At 42.0% G+C, this 17,080-nt stretch overlaps 1 protein-coding gene across 1 annotated transcript; it reads right to left on the bottom strand.

Annotated features, from left to right (window-relative positions):
* Positions 1-15,269: 15,269 nt before the first annotated feature.
* LOC110703785 lies at positions 15,270-16,670 on the bottom strand. The gene is made up of 4 exons (XM_021881566.1): positions 16,472-16,670; positions 16,256-16,386; positions 15,765-16,115; positions 15,270-15,683 (listed from the first exon to the last, which is right to left on the bottom strand). The coding sequence occupies exons 1-4, from the start codon at positions 16,668-16,670 to the stop codon at positions 15,270-15,272; spliced, it is 1,095 nt and encodes a 364-aa protein (XP_021737258.1).
* Positions 16,671-17,080: the final 410 nt, after the last annotated feature.

The following is a 17,080-nucleotide window of genomic DNA, read 5'->3' as shown; positions in this document are numbered from 1 at the left end:
ATTTTGCTTTTTAATTTTGCTAAGTGTCGAAGATCTTCGATATCTGCTTCCATGTCATATCGACTATTTTGGATGGCCGACAGTTGCAAGCAGGGACAATGTAAGGGCCGCCTACGCCCCTGGTCAACTGGTTGTCTTAGTTCCAGGTTAGGCGATCAGTCGGCCATTTAACCAGTCATACCCCAACATATTTTAGTCAATACGTTAGGCTTGCTTAGATTAAGATGGAAAAGTAACACAAGTTCTTGAGTTCTGGTTTGCTAAAAAGCAGTTGTCCTGTGAACCAACTCTTCAAATATGTCTGGTTTGAAGACAAAACGTCCTAGCAGGGTTATGGGTACGAGAGCTCTGGTCCACCTTTAGACAGGCGGTCCCGTCATACTCTTTGAATTCGGCCAAGTATGAGAATGATTAATTCACTTGCCATGTTTATGCTTGAGTAGTAGGGGCACCAGGCGGCATAGGCCGGTTAGTCCCCTTGCTTTACCAGATTTTGTAAGAATAGGGGTTTGAATTTTCCTTTTCAAGAAACAGGCGGTCTATAAAACCTTTTAAATTTCAAACCAAGTTTCAAGGAGTGCCTATAAGTTAACATTGATGTTACTTAGTCGCCATCACTCTTGTTTGAGTAGTAGAGGTACCTGACGGCAGAGGCCGGCAGAACCCCTTTATTCGCTAATGTTTGTTGGCTATTAACTCTAAAAGCACCGGCTGTACTTATCCCAAGTAATACAGTCGGTCGCGGATGTTAACCGCTTATATACTTGTTGGATTAGTGATAGAGTTATCCTTGTCTCAAAAACGGCTACGTGGTTGTCTTTGTTGGACAGTCGTATAGATGCCGTGTAAGTAGTTTATAGAACAATGTTCCACCCAAAAGGGAGCTGCTTTCTGAGACGAATTTCATCCGAATGGATGCCGCCGGACACCTGCTATGATTTTGGAACAGGTCGGATTAGTTTTTAAAAGTTTGATCAGTTGGCTGGGCGCTTGGTCTGATCCTTTCGGTCAAAGACCGTAGGCAGTTCTTGGTGAACTAAGTATGGGAGAGTAGCCGGTTGTATAGAACAGGCGGCATGCCCCTCTTTATTGAATGCGTATTTAAAAATTATGGAGAGTAGTTGAGTGTTTTACCAGTAGGCATGCCCCTTTTAATACAAAATGGAAAGCGAACTTTTATTAGTAGCTCTTGGCTATTTACATCATTAAAAAATAATCCTTTTTGAGATTACTTACATTCCAGGTTCGAGGCAAGGGTTGGCCGTCTGGTGTTTCCAGGCGGTAGGTGCCGTCTCGAACCTCTTCGTAAATTCGATAGGGTCGTTCCCAGTTGGGTGTTAGTTTGCCTAACTTATTAGCCTTACCAACTGCTTCCATTTTTCTTAACACAAAGTCACCCACTTTAAGGGGACGCCTATATACTCTTTTGTTATATGATCTGGTCATTCTCAGGCGGTAAATTTCATGGCGCAAGGCTGCATTGCCCCTTCTTTCTGGGAGTGAGTCCAAAGTCAGATGCATGGACTCCCAGTTCGACTCTTCGCCATACATCATTACACGAAGAGTCGGCTCATAGTGTTTAATCGGAAGAACAACCTCTGCTCCATAGGTTAGGAGGAATGGAGTCTCTCCAGTGAATCCTTTTTCAGTCGTCCTAATGGCCCAGAGAACATGTGGTAGTTCATCAGCCCATAGGCCGCCTGCTCGTTCAATCTTCTTTTTAAGACCGTCTGAGATGATTTTGTTGAAAGCTTCTACTTGGCCGTTTTCTTGTGGACGGCCGACTGATGCAAAGCAGTGTGAGATGCCTTGGTCTCCCAACCAGTTTTTGAGAACAGGCGTCTCAAATTGGGGACCATTATCAAAAACCATAGACATGGGCACCCCAAACTAAATGATGATATTTTTCCAAAGGAATGAAATCACATCCTTCGTCTTGATTCCTTTGACAGCCTCCGCCTCTACCCATTTAGTAAAGTAGTCGACTGCAACCATTTGAGGTGGAGATTCCATCCACGTAAACCTTCCAGACTTGGTCTGAAATTTGAGAATCAGAGGGCCGAGTCATCTTTACATTAAAGTCAGCAAAAGCTTGTCCCTTTACTGCTTTCCTGGGCTCGAATGTGATTTCGAGGCTCTGAATTTCTATTGCCCATTTGATCATCCGGCCTGACGACTCCATGGTTGTCAGTGGCCGCTTGATCGGTTGATCTGTATACACAACGACTGCATGTGCCAAGAAATAGGGCTTTAATTTTTTAACGGCCATGAAGAGAGCAAGACCGAACTTTTCCACTAAGGGATACCTACACTCGGCATTTTTCAATACGTGGCTGACAAAAGAGACCGAGAGCTGGCAACCGTCTCTTTCAGCAAGAAGGATAGCGCTTAAAGCATGGTTAGAAACTGCCAGATACATGTAAAGCACTTCTTTGGGCAAAGGACTGGCCAGCCTTGGCAAGGAATGTAAGTGAACTTTCAATTTTTGGAAAGCCACCTCAGCATCTGGCCCCCATTCAAATCTTGCCTTCTTCTTTATTGCCTGAAAGAAGTAAAGGCACTTGTCGCCTGACCGGCTAAGAAATCTTCCAGGAGCCGCCATACAACCTGTTAACTTCTGAACCTCTCGGACGGTGCGAGGCGACTACATGTTAATGACCGCCTGCACTTTCTCAGGGTTCGCCTCTATTCTTCTCTGATTAATGAGGAATCTGAGAAATTTCCCAGACTTAACCCCAAAAACACATTTCTTGGGATTGAGCATGACATGGTGCCTCCTGAGTGTAGTGAAAGTTTCTTGGAGGTCCGCCAGGTAGCCAGAATGAAGCTTGGACTTAACACTCATATCATCAATGTATACCTCGACATTACTCCCAATTTGGTCAAGGAAGACCATATTAATCATTCTTTGGAAGGTGGTCGGGGCATTTTTCAAACCAAACGACATGATTGTGTAGCAATATAGCCCTTGATCAGTGACGAAGGCCGTCTTTTCCTGACCTTTCTTCCACAAAGGGATCTGATGGAAACCAGAGTAGGCGTCCATGAAGCTTATCAACGCATGGTCGGCTGTTGAGTCGACCAGACTGTCAATTTTGGGCAGAGGATAACTGTCCTTGGGGCACGCCTTGTTTAGGTCAATGTAGTCCACACACATTCGCCAGGTACCATTCGGCTGCTTAACAAGTACAACATTTGCAACCCAATCTGGGAAGTAACACTGCCGAATGAACCCTGCATCAAGCAGCTTTTTAACTTCGGCAGCTGCCGCCTGACTCCTCTCTTCGCCATGGTTCTGCTTCTTTTGCCTGACCGGCTTCTTTTTTGGATCCACAACCAGTTTATGTACCGCCAAGTCAGGACTAATTCCTGGCATTTGCTGAACCTCGAATGCAAAGATGTGTTTGAATTCCTTTAAAAGTTGGTGAAAATCTACACCCAGAATTTAAAGAGCAGTCGTCCCAACCTTGACTGTTCAGGACGCGAGTCGTCTAGCACAAGGTCCGTATGCTCACCAGCCGGCTAAGGGCGGAATTCATCTGACCGCTCCTCTGCCAGTGATTGCTATCTTCTTTCTTTTCTTTCGGCCCCCAATTGGGCAACCTTTCTTTTCTTGCCGCCTTCTTTTTCGCCACTTGGCCCGGCGGCCACCATAGTGAGCTTGATATCCGAGAGGTAGCATTCTCGAGCCATCATCTGATCTCCTTGTAGGGAGCCGACTGTTCCATCATCCTTCTCAAATTTGAGTAGAATAAGAGATAGGATAATGACAGCTTTTGAATTGTTCAAGGTAGGTCGTCCCAAGATCATGTTGTAGCCCGAAAGTTCCTCAACCACTAAGAATCGGACCACCATGTGATGGCCTTCCCCTTTCTGACCCAGGCGGATGGGTAAATCCACTCGCCCTACTGGGTGTACGACTCCTCCTCCAAACCCTACAAGAGGGTGGGATACCGGATGTATGCAATCAGTCTTGTATTTCAGCTTTGACAGGCACTTGCTGCTGATAAGATCAGAGGAGCTACCGGTATCTATGAGGATTCGGCCAACTCTTTGGTTGGCCACCTTGCACTCAACAACAATGGGGTCATCATGCGGCCCCTTACCCCCTCCTAGATCTTCTTATGTGATTACAATCTCTAGGAATGAACTTTTGGTGGTCCGCTCTTGATGAACGGAATTAACATCTAGCCGCCTGATATATATTGTCTTTATTGCCCCTGATAGTAGGACCGCCTCCTGAGAAGTCGCCTGCAATTGTGTAGACGGCTGCATCATCTGTATCAAAACTGTTAGCCTGTTGATTCTTTTTGGTCAACTGCTTGTTCTTTGAGGAAGTGTTCCCCTTAGACTTCTTAACATAGGAGTTAAGGTCGCCTTGTTCAGCCAGGCGGTCTAGGTGACGTATTAGGCTGATGCATTCGTTGGTTTCATGACCAACGTCTTCATGATAATGACATAATTTGTCCCGGTTCCGATTGCTCGCAGAACCTTTCATGGGAGTCGGCTTCTCAATTGAGATCCGGCCCTTGATTTCTTTGAGGATAGCTTGACTATCCTTGCTGAACGCATACTTAGGAGAGTATGGTTTGAACTCTTTTTTCTTTTTCTGGGCCGACTGTTTAGAAGAGTCGGCCGCCCAGACCTCTTTTCTCTTTTTATCATCTTTATTGGCCGACTGCTTTGGTCGGTTTTCTTTTTTGTCGGACCTCCTCCCATCCGACTGCTTTCCAGTATTACAAAGCTCTATTGCCTGTATATAGGCTTCAGCTTCAACCAAAGCTTCTTGGAGAGTCGCAACTCTCTTTCGAACCAGGTCAAACTTAAAGGTCGACCTATCCTTGAGACCTCTGAAAAAATCAGTGTAGGCTACCTCATCCAGCAGCCCTTGAATTTTTATCCTCATTAGGTTAAACCGACGGATATAGGAACAAAGTCCTTCCTTTTCACCCTGCTGAATTGTCCCTAACTCGAGGGTCGTCTTCTTTGCAGGGATGTTCATAGCAAAGTTGGAGGTGAATAAATAAGCAAGCGTCCTGAAATTGTTCACACAACCAGTCGGCAGGTTGCCGAACCATTGTTGTGCGATTCCCTTTAGAGTCGCTGGAAAACACTTGCACCAAGTGGGATCATCCAACCCTTGAAGGTACATCAGGTTGGTGAACGCCATCTAATGGTCCTCAGGGTTAGTAGTGTCGTCATAGGCGCATACTAGCACATACTTAACTTTGGCCGGCTGGGCGGCCTCTGTAATTTCCTTGGAGAAAGCGGACGGCTGTTCTCCAAGTCTTAGCAACCGTAGTTGCCAGTCCAAGGGTTGGACATTTTTTGCCGCATGTCCTCCAAACAGAGGTGGCTGCAAGAAAAATTGTTGTTGCGGTAAGCATGGCATGTTTGGTATCGCCTGCTCTTTATTAAATCCAGACCGACGGGAGATACCGCCTGTTTGACTTTCATAGTTTGATTGAGTGTACCTCATAGAGGCATTGTGTAGACTATCTTGGAAATCTGAAGTGGAGGCCGACTCTTACAGTCGGTCATTCTTCTTCTACTTTAGCAATAGCCGAGCGTCTGAGTACATTTTCTTTGATCCATCCGCCTGTATATGACGAATGGGCTTTCTCTTCCCTGGTGAGGTAAAACGATACTTTTTCAAGTCTATCACAGGCGGCTCCTACTTCCTAGAGTTAGGGTGGGGCGTCGCCTCTCGGCCTTGAACATGCCTCCTCCTTCCTGAATGAGAAGGTTTTCTGGCCGTCTGCTCCTTAGAGAAAGCAGGCGTCTTCCTATTAATCAACTCCTAGATCTCCCCCTTAAACCCCTCATGAAGTTCATGAGTTCGTTTCTTGTAATAGGAGCAGACCCTTCGGTCTCCTGTTGTTGATCAGGCGGGGTGCTGGCTGGATTACTGGGTCCAGCTTAATGATCTACCCGTTCTTTCTTTTCGGTGTGACGGGTGCGTCGAGCCCTTAGGGTCCCGTCTGAGGCCGTGTGTGATTCAACCTAAATTTCATTCTCTGTATCATGGTCTGAGTATACTTGAGAGTCGTCCTCTAGAAGCCTCCCTTCTGGAGTCGGTACAGACGTTGATGCCATCTCAAAAGTACTCTCCCCACAGACAGCACCAAAATGTTTCGGGGTTTTTAGATGTCCTGCGGGAGAGTTACAATTCCGAGACTAGAACCAGACGCCTGTACCTGCAAAACAGACGGAGACTCCGGATGGGTGGAGCTTCGCCTCCGACGGTCAAGTTAGTACTTGTTTAAGGAGTAATTAATGCAGAAAGGTAAGTGTTTTTCTGTAGGCGAGAGTAATTAATGAACGTAATCCCCCTTAATGAGGATTAATGTGCATATTTATATGGCTTGGGATGCGTGCCAATTCCTAGGTTTAGGTTAAACCCAAGGCTAACTGGGCTTTTTCCAAGGATTGGGCCTGGGTGTCCGGTTATCCAAGGTGTCATGGGAAGGACACGTGTCGTGTGGTAATTGGTCCATAGTGGACGAATCACTGCTTAACACGTGGCAGACTCCTATTGGCCCATGTGACGGACACATGGCGAAACCTGATTGGTCCACTTGTCACATGGTGATTGGTGGGGAAAAATCCCCTAATCAAGGCTCAATCGAGGTGGATTGATCATCCTCAAGATAAGTACGATGCATGCACAAAGAGGGGCTAATACCCTTGATGTCATCAATGCTATACCCTATCACATCTCTATAATTTCTCAATACAATAAGCAATTTATCAAAATCAAGACCATCTAGGCTAGCATTGACAATAATAGGGTATTCCCCTTCATTTCCAAGATAAGCATCTTTCAAAGAGGAGGGAAGGGGCTTGAGTTCTATCTTGGGAGGAGGCTTGGAACTCTCCTACAATTTCTCCTCCGCTAGTTCAAACTTATCATCCCTAGGACCATTCTCTTCCTCCTTTATGGCTTCATTAATGGCCATGACAAACTCTTTTGCTTCTTGAGAGTGGTACTCTTCCTCGCATGTAAGGGCTTCAACCATTGGATCTTGAGGATTCATCATAACCCTTCCCAAGCAATCTAACTCTTTATTCACAACATCAACCCTATAACACTTCTCAACCGTGGGGTCTTGAGTAGCATAAAGAACTCAAAAACAATATTTTCATCGGCAACCTCACATGTAATGGTGTTGTTCTTGAAATTGTTCACCGCCCCCAAAGTCTTAAGAGCTTCACGACCCAAAATCAAAGGAGTATCAACATCCTCCTCCATATCCATCACTACAAAGTCACAAGGCGCATAAATATGCCTAACTTGAATAGGAATATCTTTTTGTTCACCACAAGGCAACTTTACCGAACGGTCGGCCAATTGGATAGTTTTTCTTGTGGGAATCATTTCAATATTAAGCTTTTGAGCAATGGATAGAGGGATCAAACTAACACTTGCTCCAAGATTTGCTAAAGCACCCCTAGCTTCCATGTTCCCAATCTTTACCGGCAAAGTGAAACTTCCCAGATCCTTTTGCTTCTTGGGCATCTTATGTTGAACAAGTGCACTCACTTGATGGGGGAGAGTGATAAGCTCATCATTAAGCTTCATCTTGTTGGTGAAAATATCTTTCAAGAACTTGGAGTATGAAGGCATTTGTGTGACAACTTCAATGAAAGGAAGGTTTATGTGCAAGTTCTTCATCACACTAAGGAACTTTGAAAACTTATCATTCAACTTCCTCTCCGCAAGTCGACCGAGAAAGAGAACCGGCCCATCAAGATTCCTAGCCTTACTAGGAGTTGAAGATGTCACCACATCTTTAGATTTCTCTTTCTCCATACTTCTTTCTTTCTCAACAACCTTCTCTCCTTCAACTTCCTTGTCTTCACTCACACTCTCTTCTCCTTCTTTTTTTTTCCTCACTATCCCCCTCCTCGGGACCCTCATAGGATGTACCCGATCTCAATGTGATTGCCTTGCAAGAGTCGGGTTTCACAATGTTGGAAAGGTTAGTTTGTGATTGTACGGGTAGAGTAGAAGATGAGTTGAAAGGGACTGTCTCGGTCAATTGAGCTAGTTGTGAATCAACCATCTTTTTATGAGCCTTTTTCTCTTGCATTTGTTGATTCATAGCTTGAAGTTGTTGAAGAATTTGGGTTTGAGTAGAATCGGGTTGAGATGCTTGCTCTTGACTCCTTTGAGCCGCTTGATTTTGATTATGGTATTGGTTTTGATTATTGTGTTGGTTTTTTCTTGGGTATTTTGCTCTAGGGTTTTGGGTTTGGAATGGAGATGGGTTTTTGTATTGGGGGTTTAATTTGTATGATTGTTGAGCATGTTGATTCCATTGTTGAGGTTCGTAAGTAAATCCGGGTGGTGGTTGCCTCCACGCTACTCCACCGCCACTTCCCCTATATCCATCTTGCCTTGTGTTGTATGCCGCCACATGCTCCGGGCACCAACCTCCACAATAAGATGTATCATGGTTCGTTCCACCACAATTTTGACAAGAGAGAGAATTGACTTGGGAGGAGCTTGCCCCACTATTGACACTCGTATTCAACTTTGCAAACCCTTTTGTCAAAAGCACAATTTGATGTTGCAATTGATCGACCTTCTCCAATTCATACTTTCCACCCTTCTTTGGTGCATTCCACTTTCTACCACCCAAAGAGTAGTTCTTCACTACCTCTTCAATTGTTGCTTCGACTTGATTTTTAGGGACTTTAATCAATTGGCCACCCGCCCCCGCATCCAAGTTAGCTCTAGACATAGGTTCCAACCCATCATAGAAGAATATCATGAGCAAGCTTGGATTGTATTCGTGATGAGGACATGCTTGTACCAACTCTTTGAATCTTTACCAAGCTTCATTAAGACTCTCATCCGCTTCTTGTTCAAATGATGCAATATTCCTTCTCATCTCGGCAGTCTTTTCTTCGGAAATGAACCTCTTCAAGAACGACGCCTTCACTATCTCCTTACATGTCGTGAGAGAGTTTGACTTGACTTGTTTGAGCCACTTCTTTGATCTACCCGAAAGAGATTGTCGGAATAAGTGCATACGGATGTGTTCTTGAGAAACTTGGTTAGTTTGAATCGTGGCACAAAGCTCAAGGAATCTATCAAGATGCTCAATAGGATCTTCACTTGGAGAACCCGAAAATTGCTCCGCTTGAACCATTCTAGTGTATTGAGGATGAATGGTAAAGTTGGTTTCCGTGAAGGGTAGCAAAATCCTTCCCATGAGCTTATAATCCTCAGGATTCCCAAACTGACAAACAAAACATCATTCTCTTGCCTCGTTATTTCCTCGCTTTGAGAACTTGAAGACCAAGAGTTACTCTCACTATCAAAAATAGCACCAAGAACTCGCCCCTCTTCTTGATAAAGTCTTCGGACTTTTCTCAAAGTGCGGTCAATTTTGTGGTCAATGTAGTGTGTAGGAGGTCCTTGAGATCTCCTTTGCATCCACCAAAGCTAAGAAAACAATTAGCAATGACTAGCAAGAGAGTACAGGAACAAAATAAAAAGGTACAAATCCAATAATAACACAATAAGAGTGCAAAACAAGCCGTTTCCCTGGCAACGGCGCCAAAAATTTGATCGGGGATAATAGGTCGTTACTACTACCCTAGATCAAATCTACAATTTTTACTCCTAACCTATCTCTATCAAATTTATATTAGATAATGGTAAGTTAGGGTCGAATCCCAAAGAAACGGGGTATTGCACAATCACTGCGAAATCTAGAATCTATTGCAAGTAACAAAGGGGGGTATTATAGTTTGTTTTTAAGAAGTTCTATGATTAAACTATCTACCAAAAGAGACTAAATCAAGCCAAAAATAAGGAGATTGAACTAGACACTCTAAAATGAAGATGAAAAGCAAGGCTATAAAGATAATATGGTCAAAAAGCACTATGGAGAGGGGGTTCCAATCATGACCAACAAGACAACTATGAAAATCAATACGGATTCATGCCAAGGAGTACAAACTCTACTCAAAATAATTCATTCTCATGCAATTACTCGAAGCAAGTTGATGAAATCAATCAAACCTAAACTACATCATTCTCATGCATTTAATCTAGGACTAAAACATTGGGGTTAAAGGTGCAGAACAATAACTCCAAGCATATTTAAGCACAAATCATCAACTCAAGGCAAAACCCAAGCAATAAGCAATAGAAACTCAAGCAAACATGATTTTCACCCCCTTCCCTTGCTAGAAATCTAAGCTAGAGAAAGGAAAATAGCCGTGACAACTAAATTATACATGTATTCAATCCTAACACAACTTAACATGATTCTAAATCAAAAAGAAAGCAATGAAACAAGTAAAGCAAGGAAATTTATTGAAGAAAACACAAATAAGAACAATAAATCAAAAGACTGGAGAATAAGGAAAAGAGATTACTATTATAAATATTGAGGGATTAGCCAAACATGAAATAGTTGCAATAATCTTGAAGAAAACTTGAATATCTTGATTACCAAGATTGAAACATGAAGACTGCCTATTTTCTCTCTCTAAAAGATAATCATATTCTCTCTCTACAAAGTATTTTTGATTTTAATGGAATAGTAGATACATGAAGATTTAAGCCAGAGACTATTTACAGTCTCTTGTTAAAACAAGGTAAACAGGCATGGGAGAGGCCTCTCCATTCAAGCTGACGCGCCCTCTCCTTCGTGGGTAAGAAGTTGGGAAAACCTAGCTCGCCTCACCCGCGACCTTAAATGTTGCACCTGCGGCCCTATGAGCCGCGCCCTCTCAAGGCCATCTCCAGAAACTGCTATGTAGCTCAGGATGCACCTGTCCGTGCCCGAGGCTACTTGTAGCAGTGCGCTCTCTCCTTTGTAGCATTTCCTCTTCCTTAAGCAAGCTACCTTAGCAACTCCAACTTCGTTTAGCAATCCAAAATTCTCCCACGAGGGCTAGGAGTTAATAAAGCACACGAATAGAAGGTAAAAATTAGAAGAAATGATAATAGAGAAGGAAAAACACGAGAGGGAGCTAAAGTAATTAAAATAAAGGTAAAAACGGTAAGAAGAGGTATAAAAAAGTGACAAATCCGGGGAATTCTCTAGTTAAAAAGGGTGAAATGGTGGCATAAATGCCACCCATCAGCTGCCAATTGTGGCGGCGTGTGATTGTCGTATTCTCTACGCGATATGACTCGGCGAGTTGGAACTCGGTGAAGTCGTTGGGAGGTGAGTTGGTGGGGGTTTCGGAAGGGGGAGATGTGGTGGAAGTCGGTGGTGAGGTGGTTAGAGAGGGTGCCAGAGAAGATGGTGGGGAAGGGTGATGGAAGAGAGAGTAGAGGGGAAGAGAGAGAAGAGGAGAAGAGAGGCGGGTTGGGGGGAAGTTGGGATTGAGGGTAATTTTTGGGTTTAACATTTTTTATATGGGTGATTTTTTCGGATATCGGACCGATATCTGATATCCAAAAAAAAAATTGGATACCCGTTATCCGAAAAATCCGGATCGGATATCCATAAATTTCGTATCGAATGAGGATCGGATCTTCAGATAGTTTTGCTCAGCCCTACTCCCAACAACACCATTTTTTTCAAACCAATGCCCTATAAGATGCTAGCGTACGTAGCGGGGATGTCACTCCCTCGATTAACTACCCATACGTGCCGGTCAAACAAGGGCCCGTGCCATCTTGGGGGGGGGGGTGACAACAAACCTATGTACCCCAATGTGCCAAGGCTCGAATTTCCCGATGAGTCCTGTCATTATGACTACCGGGTTTCGGGTGAGAGTGATTATCGGGGTGACCCTAACTACCCCTACGTTTATCCCTCTCACCCTTTGCCTCTAGCTCATCCTAAGCCATTTGACCAGTTATCCGCATCCCAACTAGATATTTTTAAGGGTCATTACGGGTGGCCTCCTGGTTATACCAGAGGCTGGGATCCCCATGGTTACGGGTGGCCTCCTAGGTGTTGTTGTTGATAAGCTTTTTAGTAGCATTGTTTTTATTTGTTGTTGGTTAATGATGTCTTGATGATGATGATTCGAGAATGAGTAAGGTTGGATAGTTGGTTATGCCCAAGAATTTGAGTTGATAAATCTTTCTTTCTTTTTCTTTCTAACATTCTTCTTTGTATTGTGTTGGTTTTGCTTTTATCTCTCTCTTTTGTAGCTTTGAAGAAAATTGGAAACAACTTTTGGAGCCATGTAAATTGTAAGGTTGCTCTATTATTCTTCAAGAGACATATGGGTGAGATGTTTTCTCTATTTTCTCTTTTCTTTCTTTTGGCGTGCTTAGTTTAGTATTCGTATAGGATAAAGTTGAATAGTTCGAGGTTGTTTGTATTTGGTTCTAAGGAACATGGGATAGTTGGTGTTGATAGCGAACGATCATTGTATGTCGATTGGGTTTTATTCTGATTTATGTGCCTCATTTGCGAACCTTTTTTATTTCTTCCTCCTTCTCTTGTTTAGTTTTCATTTTTGTGTGAAAAATATGATTATGGCAAGATGATATGAATGTGTTTTGGAATTTGCTTGTACATGTGGACTCTATTTCCTTGATTATGCGCCTTAGAATGTTTGTTTCATCTTAACTTTATGATGAGATGCACGGTTTGAGATTGCCTTTGGTTAAATTAAACGAACCTTAGCTAAGGTAGCAAGGTTAAGAACTTTTGAGGACATTTGAACCCTTAGTTCATGGGCAGTGGTAAGATGGAGTTGCTTCTTGTAGTGGATTTAAAGCCCTTTAGTTGGCATTTGCTTACCTTTTTCATCCCTTGTGAGGCTTATTTTGTTCAAGCCTACATCAATTTGTTGTGCGGCATTTTAGGATCCTCAATTATGTGTGTCTTAATCCTTGTGTTGATTTCTAGCTCCTGAGATCGTGACATAACACTTTTAGGGGAGGAAAAGGGCACCTTTTCTCATTTTCATTTATATTTTCTTTTGTTTAGTTACAAATTATTTTTTTTATTATTATTTTATTTTTCTTGGTAAATACCAATATTATTACCAAAAGGAGCTGAAAAAAAGCAAAAAGTGAGGTACAAGAACAAAGAGGCCAACACCTAACAATACAAAGCTCAAAGAACAAAGAAACTGGCCAAGGCTTAGGACTACCAGCCCACCTTCTAGGAAGGGTTTCTAAGGTCCTAGAGCCAAGACAGGCCCATCTAAACTCAGAGGTTAAAAGCTACCCTCTAGGAGGGTCACTTAGAACCAAAGGAACAGGACAACAAAAGCTGGGAAAAAGCCACTCAACAACTGAACAAAGTCTACCAATAAGTAACCAAAATAGACTCTAACAAACAATCTAAACAACGATCTACGAGCACCCAGCAGAAACTAGGTGACCATAGTGATCAGGGTTTTTCTGTCAGCTTCACTACATCTGCAAGAAATCCTGTAAACCACAGATCTGAAAACAGTTGCAGCAGGTTCACAATTGCCATTGAACATAGTGTTGTTCCTCTGGATCCATATGTTCTAAACAGTTTTTGCCAGAAATATCAAGTGTAATCTAGCATTCAAACTTGACCTTCTACCTCTCTTCATAGCCCATTCCATTTCCTGGTTGAAACCTTGAATAGACTTGTGACACTTGAGAAGATACATGACCTTCTCCCAAATTCTTCTAGAATAGTTGCAAAGAAAGAAAAGATGGTGAACATTTTCATTTTCATGTAAACACAATAAACAGATAGGGTCACAAGTAGGATTCCATTTAAGAACTCTATCTTTAGCAAGCAATCTGTTCCAAACAGCAAGCCATAGAATGAAAATACTCCTTAGAGAAGCACCATTATTGCAAATAAGCCTTTTCTAAGGAACCTTTGGACTCTATTGTCTGAGACTTTTATAAATGAGCTGGATCTAAACCCTTTTATTATTCATTACAAAATCCCATCCTCCAATATCATCAATTAATTTCCTGTATTTCATGATTTTCCTGAGCACCCAAGAACTTTTCTTTGGAATATCACCTTCCCAGAATCTGACTGTATTGAAATAGTAGATATGAACCCACTTGACACAAAGTGAATCAGTTTTGTGAGCTATATCTCATAAAATCATACAAATATCAGATGTGTTCCAATCATGAAAGGAAATAATATTCCAGCCCCCACATAATTTAGGCAAGCAAACAGTGTTCCAAGCAATGAGAGCTTTCTTTGAGGGATTAGCATTACCAGTCCACAAGAAAGCTTTAAATCTAGTTCAATCTCCTTCATAATCTTTTTAGGTAATATAAAAATTTGAGCCCAATATGTTTGAATCCCAAAAATAACACTCTTTATAAGCTGTAATCTACTACCATAAGAAAGGAATTTTGAAGCCCACCCCTTTATTCTGCTAGTTATCTTGTTAACCAGGGGCTTGCATTGTTGAATAGTTAACTTCTTAGAAGAAAGAGGCACCCCAAGATACTTGAAAGGAATAGAGCCTGCAACCATACCCAAGCTTCTAAGAAGAGCTTCCTGTAAATCTATGTCAATACCTCCAAAATACACCTCACTCTTAAGCAGATTAGCCTCAAGGCCAGAAGCTGTAGAAAATTTCTGAAAAGCCTTAAACATGAGCTTAACGGAACACTCATCAGCTCTAGTAAACCACAACAGGTCATTAGCAAACATTAGGTGAGTGATAAGCAGCCTCTCACATCTAGGATGAAAATTAAAATCAGGCATCTTAGCAAGCTCATGCAAGAATCTAGATAAATACTCCATTCCTATAGCAAACAGAAAAAGGAGACATAGGGTCACCTTGCCTTAATCCTTTCTGTGCTTTAAAAGGAGCTAAAGGAGAGTAATTTATCAAGATGGAGAAGGACACAGTAGATATGCACTTCATAATCCAGTTGACAAAAATAGTGGGAAAGCCAAGCTCATACATTACAGCCTTAAGAAAGCTCCATGCAATGGAGTCATAAGCTTTTTTCAGATCAACATTAATCATACATCTAGGAGTAATGTGCTTGTGATTATAACCCTTGATTAGCTCAGTGGCTAATAAGATAATATCCCCAATGTGCTTACCAGGAATGAACCCATCCTGAGCTTCATCAACAATACCTCCAACAACTTAAGCAAGCTTAGCAGTCAAGATCTTAGAAATAATCTTATAAAGACCAGTGCAGCAAGCAATAGGTCTAAAATCCTTCACAAAAGAGGGATTCTGGATTTTAGAGACCAGGGTCAAGGTTGTACAGTTCCACTAAGTATTGAAGGTGCAAGTAGCAAAGAAATCATGGACAGCTTCATAGATCTCAAGTTTAACAATGTCCCATGTATGTTTGAAAAATTTTAAGTGAACCCATCAGTTCCAAGTGCTTTATCATCAGAGATACTTTTGATTGCACAGTCAATCTTAGAGTTGGTCACAGGACTAATATGCAAATTCTGAGCTTCTGTACAGAGTTGTTTCCCTGCTCTCATTGTATTCAAGTCAATAGCATCTAGGGCAGGAGATCTCGAACCCAGAATAAGCTTATAAAAAGACACAATCTCTTTCTCTAGGTCACCACGGGTTTTAAGAAGAACATGATGCTCAGTCAAGAGAGAATCAATTCTGTTCCTGGCTTGTCTCTGTTTCATCGTGGAGAAGAAATACTTGGTGTTAGAGTCGCCAAGTTTAACCCATTGCACCCTAGCTTTCTTTCTGTAAATACTCTCCTGCACAGATCTCCAATATTTGAGCTGCTCGATAGCTGTAGCCTCCTGGACCAGCAAGTCAGAGAGATGAGGATCAAGAGCTGTTTGACTTTGAATATCCAAAACATCCTACTGAGTTAAGTCAACTTTCATTTCAACATTACCATAAACTTTGGTATTAAGATCTTTAAGCTTAACCTTCAAGTTCTTACACTTTTTCCAAATTCTACTCATAGAATTTCCCTGAGATCCTGCACTCCAAATTTCAGCCACAATATTCATGAAATCAGGATGAGTAAGCATATGATTCAGAAATCTAATGGGCTTTCCCTTACTAGGAGCAGGAGGGAGAACCTCATACATCAGAGGGGCATGATCAGATAATGAGGGAGGAAGATAAACAACTTTAACATTTGAAAATTGAAGGAGCCACTCAAAGTTGACCAGACCCCTGTTTATTCTAGTTTGAGTTCTAGGGCCTGAATGAGCCTTATTAGACTAAGAGAAATATGAGCCTTTAATCTTGATCTCAGTAAAGCTCTTTTTTTCAATAAAATCTTTGAAGTCTCTAACTTCATAATCTGTGACCTCATTTCCATTAACTCTATTTTCAGGATACAAGACAGAATTAAAATCACCAGTGCAAATCCAAGGCATGGACACAGATCCAATAGCTTTAATACCTCTTCAAAGCTCTTTCTTCCTATCATGGATATTATGTAACCCATAGACAAAACAGAAAGTAATCTGATTACTATAATCAAGAGTACTAACAATACAATGAATGAATTGAGCATGAACAGTAAGAACATCAATATGTACTCTATCATTCTTCCACCCTAGCCTAATTCTACCTTTTCTAGACTCAGAATAGTTGCAAACCCAGATCAGGCCATGAGCAATCTTCTTCTGAATTCCAGCACACTTCATCTGTTTTACTCTAGTTTCAAGCAAGCAGATTAAATCAGAACTAGTTCTATCAAGGAGCTGCTTAACATCAGCCTTTTTAGAAGGATCATTAAGACCCCTGATATTCCAAACAGTGATGATCATTGAATTGGAGGGGGCCCACCCCCGCTAGGTTTAGGTCTCAAATCAGCATCATTAGATTGATCAACAGGTAGCATATCAAACTTATTTGTAGTAAGGACAGGATTAGAAGACAAAGCATGTTCCTTACCTTTCTTTTTCATGGTTCCCCAAGCTCCTGATACTTTGGTTTCAGGGCCTTGTTTCTGTTTTTGAACCCAAACCTTCTTCTGAGCTTAGATTGTAGGAGCAGGCTGATTATGATTTGTTTAAAGCTCATCACAATTGTGTCCTGCCTTATTGCATTTTACACAGAAGGGAGGGGTCCACTCATATATCACCTTTAGTTCCACTATCTCTCCTTTAGAACTTTCCACCCAAACAGACTTCACTAGAGGTTTTGTGATGTCTATTTTAATAAGTAACCTAGCATA

Source organism: Chenopodium quinoa, unplaced genomic scaffold (assembly GCF_001683475.1).
Source record: "Chenopodium quinoa cultivar QQ74 unplaced genomic scaffold, ASM168347v1, whole genome shotgun sequence".
NCBI lineage: Eukaryota > Viridiplantae > Streptophyta > Magnoliopsida > Caryophyllales > Amaranthaceae > Chenopodium > Chenopodium quinoa.
Note: the sequence above shows the minus strand (reverse complement) of the source record. Positions and strands in the feature narration are given on the sequence as shown.

Excerpts from the sequence above, each read along its gene's own strand:
- LOC110703785 (XM_021881566.1), bottom strand. The coding sequence starts at position 16,670 with ATGATCATCACTGTTTGGAATATCAGGGGTCTTAATGATCCTTCTAAA. Across the intron at positions 16,387-16,471 it reads CTATTCTGAGTCTAGAAAAG|TACTCTTGATTATAGTAATC; the intron begins GTAGAATTAGGC and ends TTGTATTGTTAG. Across the intron at positions 15,684-15,764 it reads ATGGTAATGTTGAAATGAAA|GAGGCTACAGCTATCGAGCA; the intron begins GTTGACTTAACT and ends TTGCTGGTCCAG.